The 19141-nt window shown below is 38.1% G+C and overlaps 1 protein-coding gene across 7 annotated transcripts in view; it reads left to right on the top strand.

Moving 5' to 3' along the window:
- LOC133595948 (intermembrane lipid transfer protein VPS13B-like) overlaps positions 1-19141 on the top strand; it is a 672020-nt gene that overhangs the window by 67230 nt on the left and 585649 nt on the right. For all 7 annotated transcript variants that reach the window (XR_009814611.2, XM_061948790.2, XM_061948782.2 and 4 more), the window contains exon 17: positions 15300-15484. Coding sequence is in view for 6 of the 7 variants with exons in the window: in XM_061948790.2 (XP_061804774.2) it covers positions 15300-15484 (185 nt within the window). In the remaining variant the exon portion in view is untranslated. The remainder of the gene's footprint in view (positions 1-15299; positions 15485-19141) is intronic.

The raw sequence follows: 19141 nt of genomic DNA, 5'->3' as shown, positions 1-19141 counted from the left end.
CCTTGTTGGAGGTACCGAACCCCACCAGTTTCATATGCGCATTCACCGAACCCTTCTTTAGTGAAAAATATATATATATATATTTTTTTTCAAATTCAAGACAAAGGTGCACAAAATGAACCATGCGCAAACATCACGTTGTTCAAAGAACAAAACCAACACAGTGCATGAACTCAAAACAAATTACACACCTGCAAATCAGTGTGATTTCTGCTGTTGCCGTATCCATAATACGCAGATAGGGAGAAGTTTTTATTTACACGATGAGTCGGATGTGTCTCGCCCTCCGCGGCGGAGGGTCCGCCGAACCCCTGAGGCCGACTCACCGAACCCCTAGGGTTCGATCGAATCCAGGTTAAGAACCACAGGTCTAATTCATAAAAAAGTGACCTTTAATTACTGCTCAAATCATGTTCAGCTTTGGTTTGTCGACCTGGAAATATACAGTACATGCAGGGAACATCAAGTGGAGTTGAACAAGGCAATACAAATATTACTTCAGGTCATTCTCTGTTCTTAAAACAACATGAACATGATTGAATATTTTTCGAAAGAAAACATTTCCCCATGATTAATCTCCCAACAAGTGGACTTTGTGTATTAACAGGTGTGTAGTAAAGACCTGCAATTGCACATGATGTAATATTTTTCCACTCCACACTGCATACTGCAAAGCGCAGGAGTGCAAAGTGTTGTAACCGGCAAGTTAAAACATCATATTTCAGGTGTTATGCAGGCTATAAAGCGTGTTGCCCAGTTTTTGGTGTCAAGACATTTTTATTTGGTTAGGTGTAGCAAGGAGCTCTGTGACACGGTAATGAAATTATTCCAAGTTACATGTTCTGACTGATATTACAGAATTCAACCATACCTTTCATGTCAACTGGTATCTCAAATCAGGTTGATTTTTTTTTTGCACTCTAATGCACTGTCCTGGGGGCAAAAGTAAGGCCCCCATTAAATATTAGTTCTTTAGAGAAATACAGACATAAAAATTGGGTCTTTTTTTTTCTTCAAATTATATCAATCAACTAGGTGGCCAGTTGACCATCTGCAGATTCTCCTTGTTACCATGAATAAAATCCTCGCCTGAAGTTATTACAGCCTTATTTAACTCCTGCTGCTCCAGTCTAATGCAGATTAAGTGCTTACACTCGCACTGCTTTTTCAAGTTGCACACCTCGGCCATGTTTTTCCGGTGATTTCTTTATTTAATTTAATAAATAATATGCGCGTCTTCTTTTCAGCCCTGTTTTTCACACTTACTTTCTTCTGACCTATGTTTGGAAAAACACAATTTTGTCAGTCTTGCTATCTATCACTAGATAGCTGGTTAGTTAATACTATCGTGTGAGACACCAAATATTTGGTGGATCATACAGGGTTCAGTGTGGCATGTTCTATGCCAACTAGCAGTAAGGAGGTATCTGAAGCTGGCACGTCACTCAAACTTTTGCTTGCAATTTAAAGCAAAAAATTAGCGGATTGTTCATAAATTCATAAGGTGGGGCACTTCTAAGCCAAGGTACCATAAATGTGTACATCTTTTTTAAATGTATGTTAATGAACATACACTAAATTGTTGAAAACATGACAGATTAAGCAAAAGTAAGTTTCATTCGTGGCCCCAGACCTAAGTGAAAAATTAATTTGACCCTACCCTAAAATGATATAAATGTAACTGTTAATGTTAAAAAATCTTGTTTTCAATGTACATCCTCCCCATGCAACACATTAAACAATTATATATTGTATCATCTTGATTCTGATAATACCCAAATCTTTGTCCCTCTAAAAAGATAAAGTGACACATGTTCTAGTGTGTGAATGTGAATGTGAATGTTGTCTGTCTATCTGTGTTGGCCCTGCGATGAGGTGGCGAATTTTCCAGTGTGTAGCCCGCCTTCCGCCCGAGCTCCAGCGCCCCCCGCGACTCCGAAGGGAGTAAGCGGTAGAAAATGGATGGATGGATGGATGTTTAAAATCTCTTTTAAATTGTCTTGAGGACATAAAAGCATGGTTAGTGGTAAACTTCCTAAATGTAAATGAGAATAAGACAGAAATAATTTAATTTGGCTCAAATGTAACCAGAATGCTCACCCCAGTGACCTGGACCCCCTGATGCCTTTTTTTTTTAAACCCACAGTCGCAAATCTTGATTTTAAGTCTGACAGTGATTTTAAATGGGAAAATCAGAATAACCGTGTTGTTCGATCAAGTTTTTATCATCTTAGACTTTTAGCAAAAATTAAATCGGTTTTCTTTTAACCACTTTGAGTAGGTAATCCATTCTTTTATTCAATCATGTTTGGACTACTGCAAGTCACTTTATTTACTTTATATACACTTTATGTACCACAAAATATGCACATTTTACAGTCACTTATGACAATATAACAGGGTTCATGTTTGCACATGGGCACTTAAAACAAAAAAAACATATACAACTTACCTCAATATATTTTCTCTAATTGGAAGTGGAATTTACATTTTTACTGACATTTCTTCGGACACAGATGACAGCGCATGGTGTAGCTGTTCTTTTTCGTAGTTCGTAAGTCAACATTAAAGAGCCTCGTCTTATCTGACTGAGAGTCCCACACTGTCATGTCACTTTTTGCTACAGTGGCCAACAGTGCAGTCATGTGACGCCAGGCTCCATTTGAATGGTGAAATGGAACTAGTGTTTATTTTGGATTGGTGAAACGGAGTCCTGTGAAGGTGCCCGCTGGAAGAAGTCTCTGTGACAAGCCATATAATTTGGCTTTGCAAACAGTAATCAATAGATTATAAATAAATGATGTCGAAAAAAATGAAGTGATCGGAACGGCGTAAAAGTAGCGGGTTTTTTTTATACTCAGTGGCCTAGTGGTTAGAGTGTCCGCCCTGAGATCGGTAGGTCATGAGTTCAAACCCCGGCCGAGTCATACCAAAGACTATAAAAATGGGACCCATTACCTCCCTGCTTGGCACTCAGCATCAAGGGTTGGAATTGGGGGTTAAATCACCAAAATGATTCCCGGGCGCGGCACCGCTGCTGCCCACTGCTCCCCTCACCTCCCAGGGGGTAATCAAGGGGATGGGTCAAATGCAGAGGACAAATTTCACCACACCTAGTGTGTGTGTGACAATCATTGGTACTTTAACTTTAACTAACTTTATATTCACAAAAATACCCGAGTAAAAGTAAAGTATGATGCATTAAAACTACAATTACAATTTATCTAAAAAGTTACATGAGTAAATGTAGCGCGTTAGTACCCACCTCTCCTTAAGTAAGACTGAATCCTCTCTGGAACAGTGTTCTTTAATCATTTGATGATTTCACATTATATGGTGCAACAGTATCTAATTTTAGACATTTCAAATTGTGCCCACTGTTAAGGTTAACTTCATAAAATTTTTTTTTTAAATTGTTTAGTTATATTACCTAAATATTATTAAATTGGAAATGAAAATTAATATTAAAAGGAGAATCCAGATGTTAAATTCAAGTGCAGATATACATGTTTTAGGTTGATCGAATCACAATTAATGGCAAAATTACCGATTTCACAAATTGAACTTTGTAGGAGGTAAAACAATAGAAATTGGGTTAGGTTAGATGGATTACTGGTAAGTGCATTATCACTGGTAAACAATCATCTCTCCATTACTTACATATGATATTTTTGCTGCTGCATAGTCCATATTTTTACATTCTATCTTTAAGCCCCAAATAATATCCAACGACTCTCGTGTCATTTTATCAACTCAATACATTGCAGCATCTGTCAGTAAAACTTGAACATAAACGTGAAGAGTAATTCTTATCTACTAATAATGAACCACTTGTCCTCCACAGCTGGACATGTTATAGTCAGGAAGCTACACTCACACAATATGATACACTCTCATACACAGGCCTCTTGATATGTTTTCCTTTAACGACTGATGGACCACGTCATTGCCATTTTTTCGCCTTGCGGTCTGCAGCTGTCTGCACAACTTGATTAAAACATTTCTTTTAGTAATCCCTGTGTAATGAAGCTCTCTCTAGAGAATGTGTATGTTGTGGGTTAGGAGTGCTCCAGATGGGTGTGTGTGAGGCAGAGAGGGAGTTTTAGAGAGAAACGAGAAGCCCGGTTTGATTCTACTGTTTCTTACTTAAAGCATTACAGGACTGATGACGGAGTAACACACACATTGGACACCATTGACACTTGGGAACCACAACACTTCTAATAGTGTCCAGAAATAAAGCCTCTGCCTTAACGTAATTCAGGCTCGAATTTAGAACCAAAGTGTTTTTTAGATCTGTCATTATTGTCTATGATTTTGTGAAGCTATTGACTTTATTTGAATACATTTTTCCTTTAAACAGTCAGTGCAGTTGATCCGCAATTGTGGACCTCACCTGATATGGGAAATTGTTTTCTGAGGAGGAGTTTTCTGTAAACCGTATGATGTGGAATTCTCTTTCTGCATTTTTTAAATAATATTATGTTTATTTAAATGCATAGGGTTGTGGAATGGCTTTGTTTCAACTCACTTCAAATATGTCCATCACTGATTTTCAATGTTTTTTATGCCTCAGAAATCTAGCCGTGTTCTCACAACCTTTACAAAAGTAACACCTCAAGATGAATCCATACTAAATTCCAACTAAAATGTTTTCTAAATTTAAAGATGCCCCAGTCCCAGTGTTTTAACTCACAAAATGAGTGCCTTCCACACATTGTTGTGAACCGCTAATTTATATAAAGTACCTGCCAAAAGTTAGGACACACTCTTTCACGTCACCTAATAGGAACAAATGTTCAAAGATTTTACTGGTACACTATTAAAGGAGCTCTCAATTTAATGGTCGTTTGGATTGATACTGTATGACTGCTGACAATGAATTGGAGATTCAGAGACTATTTTTATTTTACTACTTTTATACCACCCCTAAGGCATTTTCTTAATATGGTGATGATTTTGGCGGTTACAACTTGTAGCTAGGAATGGGCAATACGGCCTAAAATCTATATTGCGATATATAGTGCATCTTCCTGCGATAACGATAAATATCACAATGTATTGTTTGGCATATAAATGATAATATTCGAAACAGGTTACAAAGGCTCCTAGTTTGGCTGATGACATATGCGGTAACAATATGTGTCATTTCCAGTAATATTTTATTAAAGCTATTATTAATTTACTTGCTTATTTACTACTGACAGAACCATGTTACAACAGAAAGTAACCAGCTATCGACGCTTGTGTTAAAATGTAATAAGCACGTATTCTTCTGTTTTTTCAATACCGGTACTTAACATTGGTTTCGGGCGATCCTTCAATACCAAGTAGTTACAGGGGCAATATTGGTCATTCCGATGTTCATACTTAACATTTTTAGGATCATTAAATGATACAAATATTTTTCACAGTTACAATCAGACACAAAATACAGGATAGTGGTGTAACAATATCGGTTAAATATTGAAGTGATTTCTTACCTGTCTGTTTGAATTCCTTCGGTTTTTACCCTTAAACTCCCCGTGTGAAGGGACTTATTTCCTGAGTTTGTAAACAATAACAAAAACAACAAAATATTTTTTTTGACAATAAAAATGATCAATTTAACCACTTAAGTATTGACCAGATACTTATATACTTAGTATCATTACTGTCAATATTTGTATCAATCCGCCCACATCTTAAATGTATCAGGAGTTCTGGCTTAGCGGTTAAGGATTAGCATATCCTTCTACAGTGTGTAGTGTAGCATGTTTAGCTATTTCTCGTTCTTCAGTGATGATACTTGTAAAATATATTGTTTATTTGCTGCCACGAATGTGACGATTAGTGAATGCCACAGTGGTTGAGGAAGTGTTTGTTTGCTTGTTGCTATCAAATCTGTAAAGACAGCTAGGATGTGTAATCAACATGCATTATCACAACATAACGATGGCATTAAAAACGCTATTGTCTGTCAAATTTATATAATTTATATCGGATATATTGCCCAACTCTATTTGTAGCATTCATTTTTGTAAGTTGTTTTTTTTAGTAAACTTTTTTACTCTCTTACCATTCTTGTCTAACTTTACTCAACATGTTGCACCCTTTGTCTCCTTTTTTCATGAATCAGTCAAGCAACTTTTGACTTGCTCAAAACTACGAAACATGTTCTAATTTTCAGGATTTTAAACCTTTAAGTGTCTAAATGTGTTTAATAGAAGTCAGTTATTTTTCCCAGATGATATATTTGGCATTACACATTGCAATCAAGCCCATTTTGTTGCTAATCTTTGACATATTCAAGACCGCAATCATCACCAAAGCCCATCCCCTTTACAGGAAAGACACGCCCTTTTTTGTGTCTTTTGTAATAAATACTCACATAATTCAAGAAGTCAAACTGCAATATAATGGCTTAAACTCCTTAAACTGATTTGAATGTTTTTAAACAAGTTTGAGGTTTAGTGATTAATGAAGAGAAAAAGCAGAAAAAGATATTGATGTATGATGATGACAGTGTTAGTTTACATGTACATGGTTGCCTCCAAAATGCCTCACAGGTAGTACATTTTAGTGTGGGACAAGGGATTTTTATTGTTGCTTCACTTAGGAAACAAGAGCAGACACTTCTTGACTGTTTTCATTCGGGATTGTTTGCTTTTGTTAATTAAGGAAGGCTGTGACAGTGAATGATTAGTAGAAACTTTAGATAACGTCACTGGCTCCAAGACAGTGGCTATCTATTTCATCTGTCTGACAAATATGTCAGTCTATAAGTGATTATATTGGTGCTGCCGTGGACTTAAGTGATTCAGGTATGCCAAATGGTGGAAAAAAGCAGACTGGACAGACAGATTGACTTTATTATTCAGATTTAGTTTTTTTTGCTTCTTAGAATCTAGCTGTCATTATCCTTTCAACTATTCCAACTTTTTTTTTTTTTTAAGTTTATTTAAAAAGAATGTTTTAGTTCAAGTGGAATGTTCCCATCCAGATCTCATTACAGATGTAAACTCTAAGGACTATGATATTGTGTAAGTGAAGCTACTCCTTTGTGGTCCATTGACCAGACACCTTGCTTCACATCTCCTGTCGACCCCCTAAACGCCACAGCTGTCTTTGTCACTGTTTTAGAGAGAGTGAGGGAGCTGGTTTTTGGTGCTCCACAGGATATGAGTAATTACAAAAACGAACACTGCAGAAAACGGTCTGTCGGTTCCAAGCTTTTATTCAGAGACACTGTATAAATCATTAGGACGAGCTGCTCTTGGCAATATTCTTTTAATCATGGCAAGATGCTGATCTTAGAATGGGGGGAAAAGGATTTGCAGACAACAGGTGGCTCTCCAGTTCAGGAGTTTTTGCTTTCATGGAGCTTCTGTCATTTCCATTACTCCCAACATATGGTGATTTCAACACTTTATTGGGCATCTAATCACACAGATATATTGTACAAATGCATATACAGGTGCATCTAAATAAATTAGCTATAAATACTGTATTAATAAAATATTGTGCATTTGAGTTCTGTTTATACTTGGAAACTATTTTATGCATCAGGAAGTATTTGCTAATGTTTAATTTGCTAATTTTAGCGCAGCGCTAGTAGTTGAACAAGGTTGAACTTTTTTTTAACAATATTTAAGTTTATTGAGGTTTGGAACATTGTTGTTTATTAGCTCTAAAATATAATTATCAAAGCAATGAAGAAACTAAAAAATATTTTCCAGAAATATGTCACTGTGTGTACTGAATCGACAAGAGAAACACGCAAATAAATGAACTTTTTCACATTCTGATTTAATGAGAAGCACCTGTGTTCTACCTCAAAGCCCCTCTATTTAAATAAACACATGTATAACCCTGTAAAGTTTTGAAGCAACAGCTCACCACTTACGGATCCTGCATTTGTCCTAGTGCTTTGTTTTGTCATAAGACTCCCATCTTATTAATACTTTTTCTAATTTGTGCTGATATTTAGTATCTTCTGCATTTTGTGAGATGCTCATACAACAAGCATATTTCTAGACATTAGTCTTTTTTCCTTTTTTAAACATGTTTTTGTCCATGTTTTTAGAGTAGCCAGGCTTATTGTCAGCCTTGATTTTAGTACTGTTGACCCAACTTGTTTTATTAGTCTGAGTGTAGGTGTGCACAGGTGTGACCGTGTTTTGCTAATGAAACAGTAACATTTTTGGCGTGAAACGATTGTGTATGTTTTAAAACATTAATGTATATGTCTTGTTACATGTAAATGCCCTTTTTTGGCTTTTTTCCACCATTTAAGTTCTTCAATCAATCAATGTTTATTTATATAGCCCTAAATCATAAGTGTCTCAAAGGGCTGCACAAGCCACAACGATATCCTCGGTACAGAGCCCACATAAGGGCAAGGAAAACTCACCCCAGTGGGACGTCGATGTGAATGACTATGAGAAACCTTGGAGAGGACCGCATATGTGGATAACACCCCCCCATGGGGGGTTCTTATGTGGCCTCTGTTGCAGAAAAATTTTACCTGGTTGTAAAAGCCACAGCCGTATTTGCCTAAAAATAGATATGACCACTGTAAACTGATTAGCATACGTACCAGTGGCCTGTATGGATCTTTGACAAATTTGGTGGTTTATGATCGTTTTACACCATTTAGTAACCAGCATTTAGGATTATTCCTTTCTTACTGACTTTCTGTCTGTTTTATGTTCACATTGGACCAGGACAGAGTGGAAACCAGTGAGGCACTATTATCTGTTCGGTTTTGCTGCCCATAACTCAAGCTCATAGCTTCTTCATAACGCCATGCCCTGTTTTGCTCTATTTTGACTTCAGCAGCACACAGGAAGACCAGCGTCCTGGTCAGTCAGTCACAAACCGAGTAGTTTGGGAGTCTTCCAGTTGGCCTTGCCTCCGTTTAGTCAAAATCTTAGGACAGGTCTCGAAATGGTGCTTAATGTTGAAATATACTAGACCAGGGGTGTCCAAAATTTTTGACTTGGTGGCTGCATTGGGCTAAAAAAACTGGCCGGGGGTCAAAAGCAGACTGCATGCATGTTTAGTAACACTGTGTGTGTGTGTGTGTGTGTGTGTGTGTGTGTGTGTGTGTGTGTGTGTGTGTGTGTGTGTGTGTGTGTGTGTGTAAATGTGTGTATATGTAAGTGTGTGTGTGTGTATAAGTGTATATATGTGCGTGTGTGTGTATATATGTACATATGTGTGTGTATGTGTATATATATATACCAATGTGTATATATAGATATCTGTACAAATGTGTGTGTGTGTGTATATGTGTGTGTGTGTGTGTGTGTTTGTTTGTACATATTATAATGATATGATGGATATATAATTGGATATTAAGTGTATGTGAAAGTTTCCGTGACGACCTTCTTAAAGTTTTGTAATCAATCAAAAATATCAAGCAGCTAAAACGCGCCAAACATGGATACTTATAGAGAGATTGTTTTAAATGTTTTCCATAATGCACTCTAATGGGTTTAAATAGATGTCATTTAGAATTTTTTTATGGCGTTTGGACGTTTTTCATAATATCCACATTGTTCAGTGAGCAGGTTATGTTATGTGTGACTATGCTTTTTTTGCACTAGGGAGGGTTGTTTGGATTGTGTCATATAGGTAAATGCTGTGCTGTTATTTGGAAGTTCTTTCAAAGGTCATTGTTCTGATTTACTCACATTGTCCGCAAGATGGCAGCAAATATGGAACATTTAGAGATTGCCTGTTTTGTTGAACTCATGACATCTCGCCAGCTAAAGTAAAGAGGCCAAGTGCGAGCAGAAGTTTGGACACACCTGCACTAGACAAAAGCTAATTTTATAAGCTGGAATTATGTTTTTTTTGTCACTCCTGAATTTTGATTTCCAATTTAAAAATATTTGTAATGGCTGTGTTCATAGAAAAGTTATTGGCTTAAAGCAGTGGTCCCCAACCTTTTTGTAGCTGCGGACCGGTCAACGCTTGAAAATTTGTCCCACGGACCGGGGGGTGGGAATGGTATTTTTATTTTATTTTTTTTTTGTCATAAATAAATACAATCATGTGTGCTTACGGACTGTATCCCTGCAGACTGTATTGATCTATATTGATAAATAATGTATATATTGTGTTTTTTATGTTGATTTAATAAAAATAAAAATATTTTTATTTTTTTTGTGCGGCCCGGTACCGGTTCGTGGCCCGGTGGTTGGGGACCACTGGCTTAAAGGACTGCTGTGAAGTTAACTCGTCGATTCAACGAGGCATTGATGTTTAGGCCAACGAGCAAGTTTCTTAATTTATGAGTCAGTCAGCATCTCAAATGGGTTGTGGGCCCACTTCTGGTGGGTCTCAACATAACAGTAGAAGTATAATTTAATGAGTTCTACTACCCAGGTGGCAAATTCAACCTCAGTGTTGCACACACCACAGCGGTGAGTGACACTTTGTTCGCGTTAATTAGACATGTGTTTAATTCCTGTTTCTGTTTAAAGTTGTAATGCTTCTTTTTGCTTATCAGGCCTTTTTCAGTGATGATTGCAAAGCTCTGCCAGCTATTTACAGGAATCTGAAATGTCTGGCTGTCCTCACATCCAACATTCCCGAAAGATTCTAATGAGAATTGCTGCTTCTCATTCAAGTCCAAGATCCACGTGGCCTTTTTACAATGAGTTGGGCATGACATAATAAAAACAGGTGCATAATTAAAGTTTTAGACGACCACATGCACATGGCAGCTCCCTTAAAACGCTTAAACACTTGAATAAGCCAAAAAGCCTTCATCTTTTGCCAGTCGGCCGATTGAAGTGGCTTTGCAAACACATTCGCTCTGCATGTGGGGGACATTATTGTTGCAGGGTCCCCTTCACTTTCTTTTGTACATCAGCAAAATGTAACTCTGTGTACACATGGACACAGGCATGCACAAACACATGAAAATCTGTTTGATTGATGTCAAGCTCTATAGCATGCAGCAGTCGTGATTTTAATAGTTTAGAAGCTTGACATTGCGTGGTTGCCAAGTGTACCACATGTCGCTCTGCATTTAAAATGTGTGTGCAATCAAGGTAAACCTATTGACCCTGTCACTTAAGAATTTTCTCTTTTGTTTTGGTCCATGCTATTTTCTTTTATCACACTTTCTCTCTATATGTGTCCTTTATGCTTGCCCTTCTCCAAGACATCACGCCGTTACTTACTCTGTGCCCCGTCTACAGCTAGCAGCTTGTCTCACTCTGCTGAACCACACTCGAGCAGAGAAAGAGAGAAAGGCAGAGATGAAGAGCACATAGAAAGGGAGAGAAGTTAACCGATTGCAGAGCTTCTGAGCAGGGGAGAAAGAAACCTTGTGACATAGAGCCCACTTTATATGGGATCAGACCAAAGTGAATGTGTGATTTAAATTAACTGTGATGTTCATTCCTGACACGCCACAGCCATCCTTGGAGTTAGTCACAGTTCTGTTTTTTTACCAACACTTAAAGGGGAACATTATCACAATTTCAGAAGGGTTAAAACCATTAAAAATCAGTTCCCAGTGGCTTATTTTATTTTTCGAAGTTTTTAATTTTTTTTTACCCATCACGCAATATCCCTAAAAAAAAGCTTCAAAGTGCCTGATTTTAACCATCGTTATATACACCCGTCCATTTTCCTGTGACGTCACACAGTGATGCCAATACAAACAAACATGGCGGATAGAACAGCAAGATATAGCGACATTAGCTCGGATTCAGACTCGGATTTCAGCGGCTTAAGCGATTCAACAGATTACGCCTGCATTGAAACGGCTGGTTGTAGTGTGGAGGCAGGTAGCGAAAACGAAATTGAAGAAGAAACAGAAGCTATTGAGCCATATCGGTTTGAACCGTATGCAAGCGAAAGCGACGACAACGACACGACAGCCAGCGACACGGGAGAAAGCGAGGACGAATTCGGCGATCGCCTTCTAACCAACAATTGGTATGTGTTTGTTTGGCATTAAAGGAAACTAACAACTATGAACTAGGTTTACAGCATATGAAATACATTTGGCAACAGCATGCACTTTGAGAGTGCAGACAGCCCATTTCAGGCGCGCTAAGAACATATATTTTTCCACGATTTCAGCACTCAGGTTAACCATACCTAAATAGACACAAAATACTGCGTTACACAAGACTACCCGATTGTACTCGAATGATTGAAAAAAATAAATGTTTTTAAGCTAAATTATTGGTAAACACAGTTTATGTATAATAATTTACGTAAAACCGCGAGTAATGAATACAATTTTCATCAATTAATATATTCTGTAGATATACACTCATCCGCTCTCTTTTCCTGAAAGCTGATCTGTCCAGTTTTGGAGTTGATGTCAGCATCTGCTTTGAGTGTCGCAGGATATCCACACATTCTTGCCATCTCTGTCGTAGCATAGCTTTCGTCGGTAAAATGTGCGGAACAAACGACTGACCATTTCGTCGGCTTTCCCCACAGCCTCGTATTTTGAACAAATTTCGTCCAATTTCTTGCCACTTTCGCATCTTTGGGCCACTGGTGCAACTTGAATCCGTCCCTGTTCGTGTTGTTACACCCTCCGACAACACACCGACGAAAGTGAGAAAATGGCGGATTGCTTCCTGATGTGACGTCACGTTGTGACGTCATCGCTCCGAGAGCGAATAATAGAAAGCCGTTTAATTCGCCAAAATTCACCCATTTAGAGTTCGGAAATCGGTTAAAAAAATATATGGTCTTTTTTCTGCAACATAAAGGTATATATTGACGCTTACATAGGTCTGGTGATAATGTTCCCCTTTAAGAGAGTAACGTCTTACGCATTGCTACTTGCATTGTATTTATTTGCATGCAAACAAGGTGTACTGCACTCTGGTGATTATATGAATATTCACAAAATATAATGCACATCCACAGAAATGAATAATACGATTTGTCATACTGTACGTTTATGACCTCATATTTGTATGGATTTGATTTAAGAGTTATTTATGAGGACAAGCACACTTGTTTGTGTGATATTTGTCGAAGAATCCGTACATCTGGTGGTCGTCACATTGCAAGTGGTTTTATGACCTGAGTCAGAGATTTGAAAAGCTTTTGTTTCAAGATGTTTGTCTGTGTGTGTGGTAAGATGTACAGTACATGCTGAGAATAAGAGAGCACTGCAAAGTGAATGTGTGTGCGGGATAATAAAAAAAACAAAAAACAATTGTCTTTCGGAAAAAGCATGCCTTTCACATGTGTGCACACAAACACTTTCTCACTCGATTGATTGATTTAACTGTGTTGACATTTTTTGTGTTTTAATTGTTTGTGTGGACCTACTGGGTATTCATACTGGTGGTTTATAAGTAGTAAAGTCAAATAATAATTGTTTTTAAATCCCATTAATCACACTTCTGAATTTGGATTAATTGTGATTAATCACAGTAAATGACTTGCTTGTATAATTTAAGTTAACTAAATATCCACTTGGCATCTATTGCACCGGTCACCCGGGGGGCAGTCCCCACATCTGCAGTCCCGTCCAAGGTTTCTCATTGTGCCCATCGGGTTGAGTTTTTTCTTGCCCTGATGTGGGATCAGAGCCGAGGATGTCGTTGTGGTTTGTGCAGCCCTTTGAGGCATTTGTGATTAAGGGCTATATAAACAAACTTTGATTGGTTAAATAAAATACCCCAGTATTTTGACATTATTTTATTATCAGATTGTCGTACAGAATTTATAAAAAAAAGTGTTTTACTAGAATGTACATAATTTATTTTCTAAAAACTTGGTAAAAGTTTTATCTAAAGTCCTGTTGGGGTTAATTCTAAAGCAAATTTGCACTGGCGTATGAATTGACCTGATCCTTGAACATATAATCACATCATAAATTGTGTGATTATCTCTGTAATCATACATAACTCATGCGATTTATTTCTGTGATTAATCAAGAGTTAACTCGTTATTTTGACTGCCCTACTGTATGTATAAGAGCTGTGAGCTACTGCTCCTTGTTCCTTTGCAGACTTGCTTCACTAGAGCAAGGGTTTTCAAAGTCGAATATCGTGGGTCTACCTTGAGGTAGACCCACAAATCAGTAGCGTCGTACAAAAAAGCTTTTATCAATTACGCCAAATAGCGAAAGTGAAACCGCTTCTATCAGGACATGATCTTGAGAAATTAATCCACGCCTTTATCTCGACTCGTCTTGACTACTGCAATGCCCTGTATGTAGGCATTAGCCAGGCCTCCCTCGCCCGCCTGCAGCTCGTGCAGAACTCTGCTGCTCGTCTGCTAACCGCAAACGTGAGCACATCACCCCTATTTTAGCGTCCCTTCACTGGCTCCCTGTGCGTTATCGAATCAATTTTAAACTCCTTTTATTTGTTTTTAAATGTCTAAACAACCTCGCGCCAACCTATCTCTCCGACCTCCTTCAGCCTTACTGCCCCACCCGATCCTTAAGATCAGCCGATCAGCTGCTGTTGACGGTCCCTGACACAAGGCTGAAGCTTAGAGGTGACAGAGCTTTCGCCGTTGCTGCTCCCAAGCTCTGGAACGACCTACCTCTGAGTGTTAGACAAGCCTCCTCTCTTCCTGTTTTTAAATCTCTCTTAAAAACATACTTTTATTCAATGGCTTTTAACACTGAGTGATATCCATCCTGCAATGGCGCCCCATAATACACCTGCTGTGAACCTGTTTTTATGTTTTTATTTATTCTATTTTATTTATTTATTTTTTATCGTGTTCTGTTTGTGTTGTGTTGTGTTTGCTCGGTACTCGTTTTATCTTTTAACCTGCCCATTGTACAGCACTTTGGCTACCCCTGTGGTAAATTTTAAATGTCCTTTATAAATAAAGTTGATTTGATTTGATTTGAGGTGTCAACCTCGCCACCAACAAACAGTTATTGAGTTTTGAAGTTGCAAAAATTTACAAAAAATGTTTGACTTTCACAAATTCAAGTGCAAAAATGTTCTGTCAAACATATTTATAAATATTTTGAATATTTCTGTGTTAACATTCAATAAATGTTTTATAACCATTCATTGAGAAACAACTAAATAAAGTTGTTAAACACAAAATTGGTCTGTTTTAAGACCTTAAGGTGCCTTAACATAGTGACATACTTGACTTGGTTCTCAGACAACCGAGTTTATTTATAATCATACATTATTTGTCCTTTATTTAGTTGTTTTTACCAGTGTCTTTCACGGTTTTTGTTGCCGAGCTTGACATATTAATTGGATCATATTGTGAAAGTATGTTGACTCTAACTTGCTCTCACCAGCACCATCCTTCAACAAATCCTCTGTATCACTGTCTTTCAGGAGTAAAATGTATTCGGTACCCACCACAGAGTGTATTCTGGAGCTTCCCTACTTTGCAGTGCAGGCCACAAGAGCACAGACACATCTGCTCCAAGCAATCTGCCAAAGTTGGACCCATGGCACGTTAAGCGGTGCAACCCTAACGCTCAACGAAAGCCTGATCAATGAAGTGTACAAAGCTCCAGGTAAAACTTAACTTCATCAACTGACATCTACTTTATAAGTCCAAGCTATCATTTTGCAAAAATAGATTCCCTCCATGGCACAGGTGTTCAACCTTACTTACTTTACTTTTTAAAATGTATCTTCTATGAAAAGCAGTACAGGAAATGTACTACACTCACCTGTTTTACGTCCCCCTTTCTAAAATTGTTCCTGAAAATGTATGCATTACATCAGAAAACAGCACCATGGAAATGGGCAACTACAACAGTAAACTTGTGGAGTTGGCAGCTTAGCAATGGAATAAAATTGTCCATAAATCGTAATAAACCAAACAAAGCAAACAGCACAGTTGGGTGAAATACTGTAGTTGAAATATTTATAGTGAGTGTTGCATTATCTTTGTTCTTTTGATGCAGTCCTAATAGGAAAATTATAGAACTTGTTACCAAAGTGGTTGTAGTGGTAAAAGAACCAAAAGAAAATTGTAACTATTGCTTCACATTACCTGATTGCTTATTTTGCCAACTGGCGCATGTATCGTTAAAGTCGGGGCGACAGTCTAAAATAACTAAAACAGTAGCTCTCCTCATGATGGTCACATCTGGACAGTCCTCTGAAGGGTTTGGGGTTTTCCAACTCATTAGGATTGCGTTGTTTGGTATGCCGTCACTCCCCTGCTGCCAAACTGGCAAATCTACCTCTTTTATTGTTGTGTGGCTGCCAAAAATGTATGAAACTGGTCTCCTGTTGAATGAAGTCAAATATTCCTCTTCGCTCACTCTGCCCTTTCTTGAATCAGTGATTGAATAGTTACGAGGAGAAACAATCTTACATCTGGACTTTTGATTGCAGTTTAAAACCAGAAAAAAAAAAGTGTGCTTGCAGTTACAGTTTTTGAAACAAAGATGTGTTGAGGAATAAATGATGTGTTCTGTAAGTAGATAGGTTGAATTATTCTTATGGAATGTACAGATCTGGTCAGGAGTAGACATTCACTTATCATGGGGATTAATTGTTAGATTTTGTTAAACTATTAATTTTCGATCGTCAGTGATTTTAAGAAAAACAACAAAGAAACAATAATTGGGTGCTGAAGTTTTTTCCACACAACAGCCGCTTTCCCACTAACATTTTCAGAAAAACGTTTATCAGCAGGAATAAATAGGTAAACATAATTATTTATATGATCAATAGAATCTTGGTTGTTGAGTGGGGAAGCTCTTGTTCCTTCGAGACGGGCCACCCTGTTTTCTGCCTTACCTTGTAGGGTGTGGCCTCTTGCTGGCTCTTGGGCTAGTTGCCCTCTGACCCTCTCACACCCTGTCTTTGGCTGGGGATGCCTCTCTGCAGCCTCAGCTAGCCCTGGATAGTCCCACTCCTGAAGGCTTCAACCACACGCAGTATTCTCACAGGAATGAGGCAAAAATACAACCTTACCTACTGTACATACCCACTAGGGCAGCACTATCAATTATCTTTAAATCGATATTGGAAATTTTGATTGCGAATCATAATTGTTGAGCCTTGTGTCTTTGGCCTGCTGGCCAATAAAACGTGGTTACAGAAAACAGGAAGTTTGTGTGCGCTCTTGCCGATGCAGTCAGTATGCTAATAACAAACACCACTTGCGTTTTAATATTGTGCAGTATTACTGTACACGGTCTTTAAAATGTTTTAATAGTGACTGTAAAATGACTGAAAGAACTTCTCCGGTGATAGGCCTGTCAACTTAGTTCAAATTGGGTGGATGACAATGAGGCTACGACAAGCCGCCAGGACGATGTCAGCAAACATTGGTGTTGTACATATCAAAGATAGATTATTGCGTATTGTATGTTGGTATGGTATGGTTATGACCGAAAGGACAAACTCACAGGTACAAGCGGCCGAAATGAGTTTCCTCCGTCGGGTGGCGGGCTCTCCCTTAGAGATAGGGTGAGAAGCTCTGTCATCCGGGAGAAGCTCAAAGTAAAGGCGCTGCTCCTCCACATTGAGAGGAGCCAGATGAGGTGGTTCGGGCATCTGGTCAGGATGCCACCCGGACGCCTCCCTGGGGAGGTGTTTAGGTCACGTCCAACCGGTAGGAGGCCACGAGGAAGACCCAGGACACGTTGGGAAGACTGTCTCCCGGCTGTCCTGGGAACGCCTCGGGATCCCTCAGGAGGAGCTGAATGAAGTGGCTTGGGAGAGGGAAGTCTGATCTTCCCTGCTTAGGCTGCTGCCCCCGTGACCCGACCTCAGATAACCGGAAGAAAGTGGATGGATGGATGGATGGATGAGTTCTAATGTGTGGCAACTTGAGACTTGAGAGAATAAATATGTTGATTGGCAGTTTAAAAGTAACATGACTTCTTACAGTCATCATTCAGCAGTTTAATGCATTTAAATGAACAAAATCTAAAAATCACAAATGGGATCATTATAACAATTTTTGGCAAAAAAAAAAATCGCAATTGGAAAAATCTAATTTTTCTAACGTGATTTGTTAGTTTTTTATTTCTAATAATTTCATTCTCATCATTATCACATTGCATGAGTACATTTATTTTCTTTTTTCTTTTATATACTTTTGTTTCCCATAATTTGCAAATTTATTTAAGATGCTCCTGTTGTTGATATTGCTACATTTGAGGTGACTGTAATGGAGAAACAGGTAAGCATTATTACTCTTTGTTGTTAATACTATTATAATCATAGTTTATTAATGCACATTGTCAGCACTGTATTATTACTGGTTATTTTACTAATTTGTTATTATGAATACTGATACCATATTTGTTGATACTGTACATGCTGATGTAGTTGTTTTGTTTTTATTGTTGTCTCTGTCTGTCTTGTCCCCAAAATTATCCCCCTTCTTTCTACCCCCTCCTCATCTGGACTGGATGTGCCAAACACCAAATATATCCAAACTTTAATACAGTTAAACACAAATAATTCAACAGGAGAAGTATCACGTACGTCTCCGTTGTAAAGTAAATCTGTACAGCACATATGGGCATATCGATTCTTGTTCACACTGCAGATGCGACTGGTTGCGTTCATCCTGTCAAAACGTCATCAAAAAGCAAAAAGTTTCATCATTTTTTGCCAAAATAAATGGTTGCAAAATAACTCACTGACAAATGAGCAGAAAACAGATGAAAATAATGTTTTATGAACTCACATCAACCACTCCTATCTTCGACAGCTTGCCCACGCCCTCTTTGGAGCTGAGGTCAAAGCAAATGTCCCACAAACTGCGAGAGCCAAAATGCTGACCCTTTTTTTTTTTTCTTAATCTTTTACGTGCAATTATTCTGTTTAGAATTTGTTGATTTTTATTGGTCAACATTCTTGAATTTGCCACAAATGTGCCAGGACCTACTAAAATTGGAGCCATATTTTCTTCTGTAAATACTGCATCACGTGTGACTTCATGACGTCATGTCTGCGTGAGGGTCAGTTTGCGTTCACATTAAACATGGCTTTTTTTTTTTTTTTTATATATTATTGATTACGTAAAAAAATCAGATTTGCCCCAAAAAAATGTAGGATGAACATAGCTTGGATCAACAACAATACGGGTCCACATGCTGGACAGGACAGGTTAAAAAAAATATATTGATTGCATGTCAATGAACAAACGGAGTAAATGAAATGTAGTTGTAGTTTTAAAGCTAAGGTCCCCTGAGATG

Source organism: Nerophis lumbriciformis, linkage group LG04 (assembly GCF_033978685.3).
Source record: "Nerophis lumbriciformis linkage group LG04, RoL_Nlum_v2.1, whole genome shotgun sequence".
Classification (NCBI taxonomy): Eukaryota; Metazoa; Chordata; class Actinopteri; order Syngnathiformes; family Syngnathidae; genus Nerophis; species Nerophis lumbriciformis.
The sequence above is the reverse complement of the archived record's forward strand: the minus strand, read 5'-3'. Positions and strand labels throughout refer to the sequence as shown.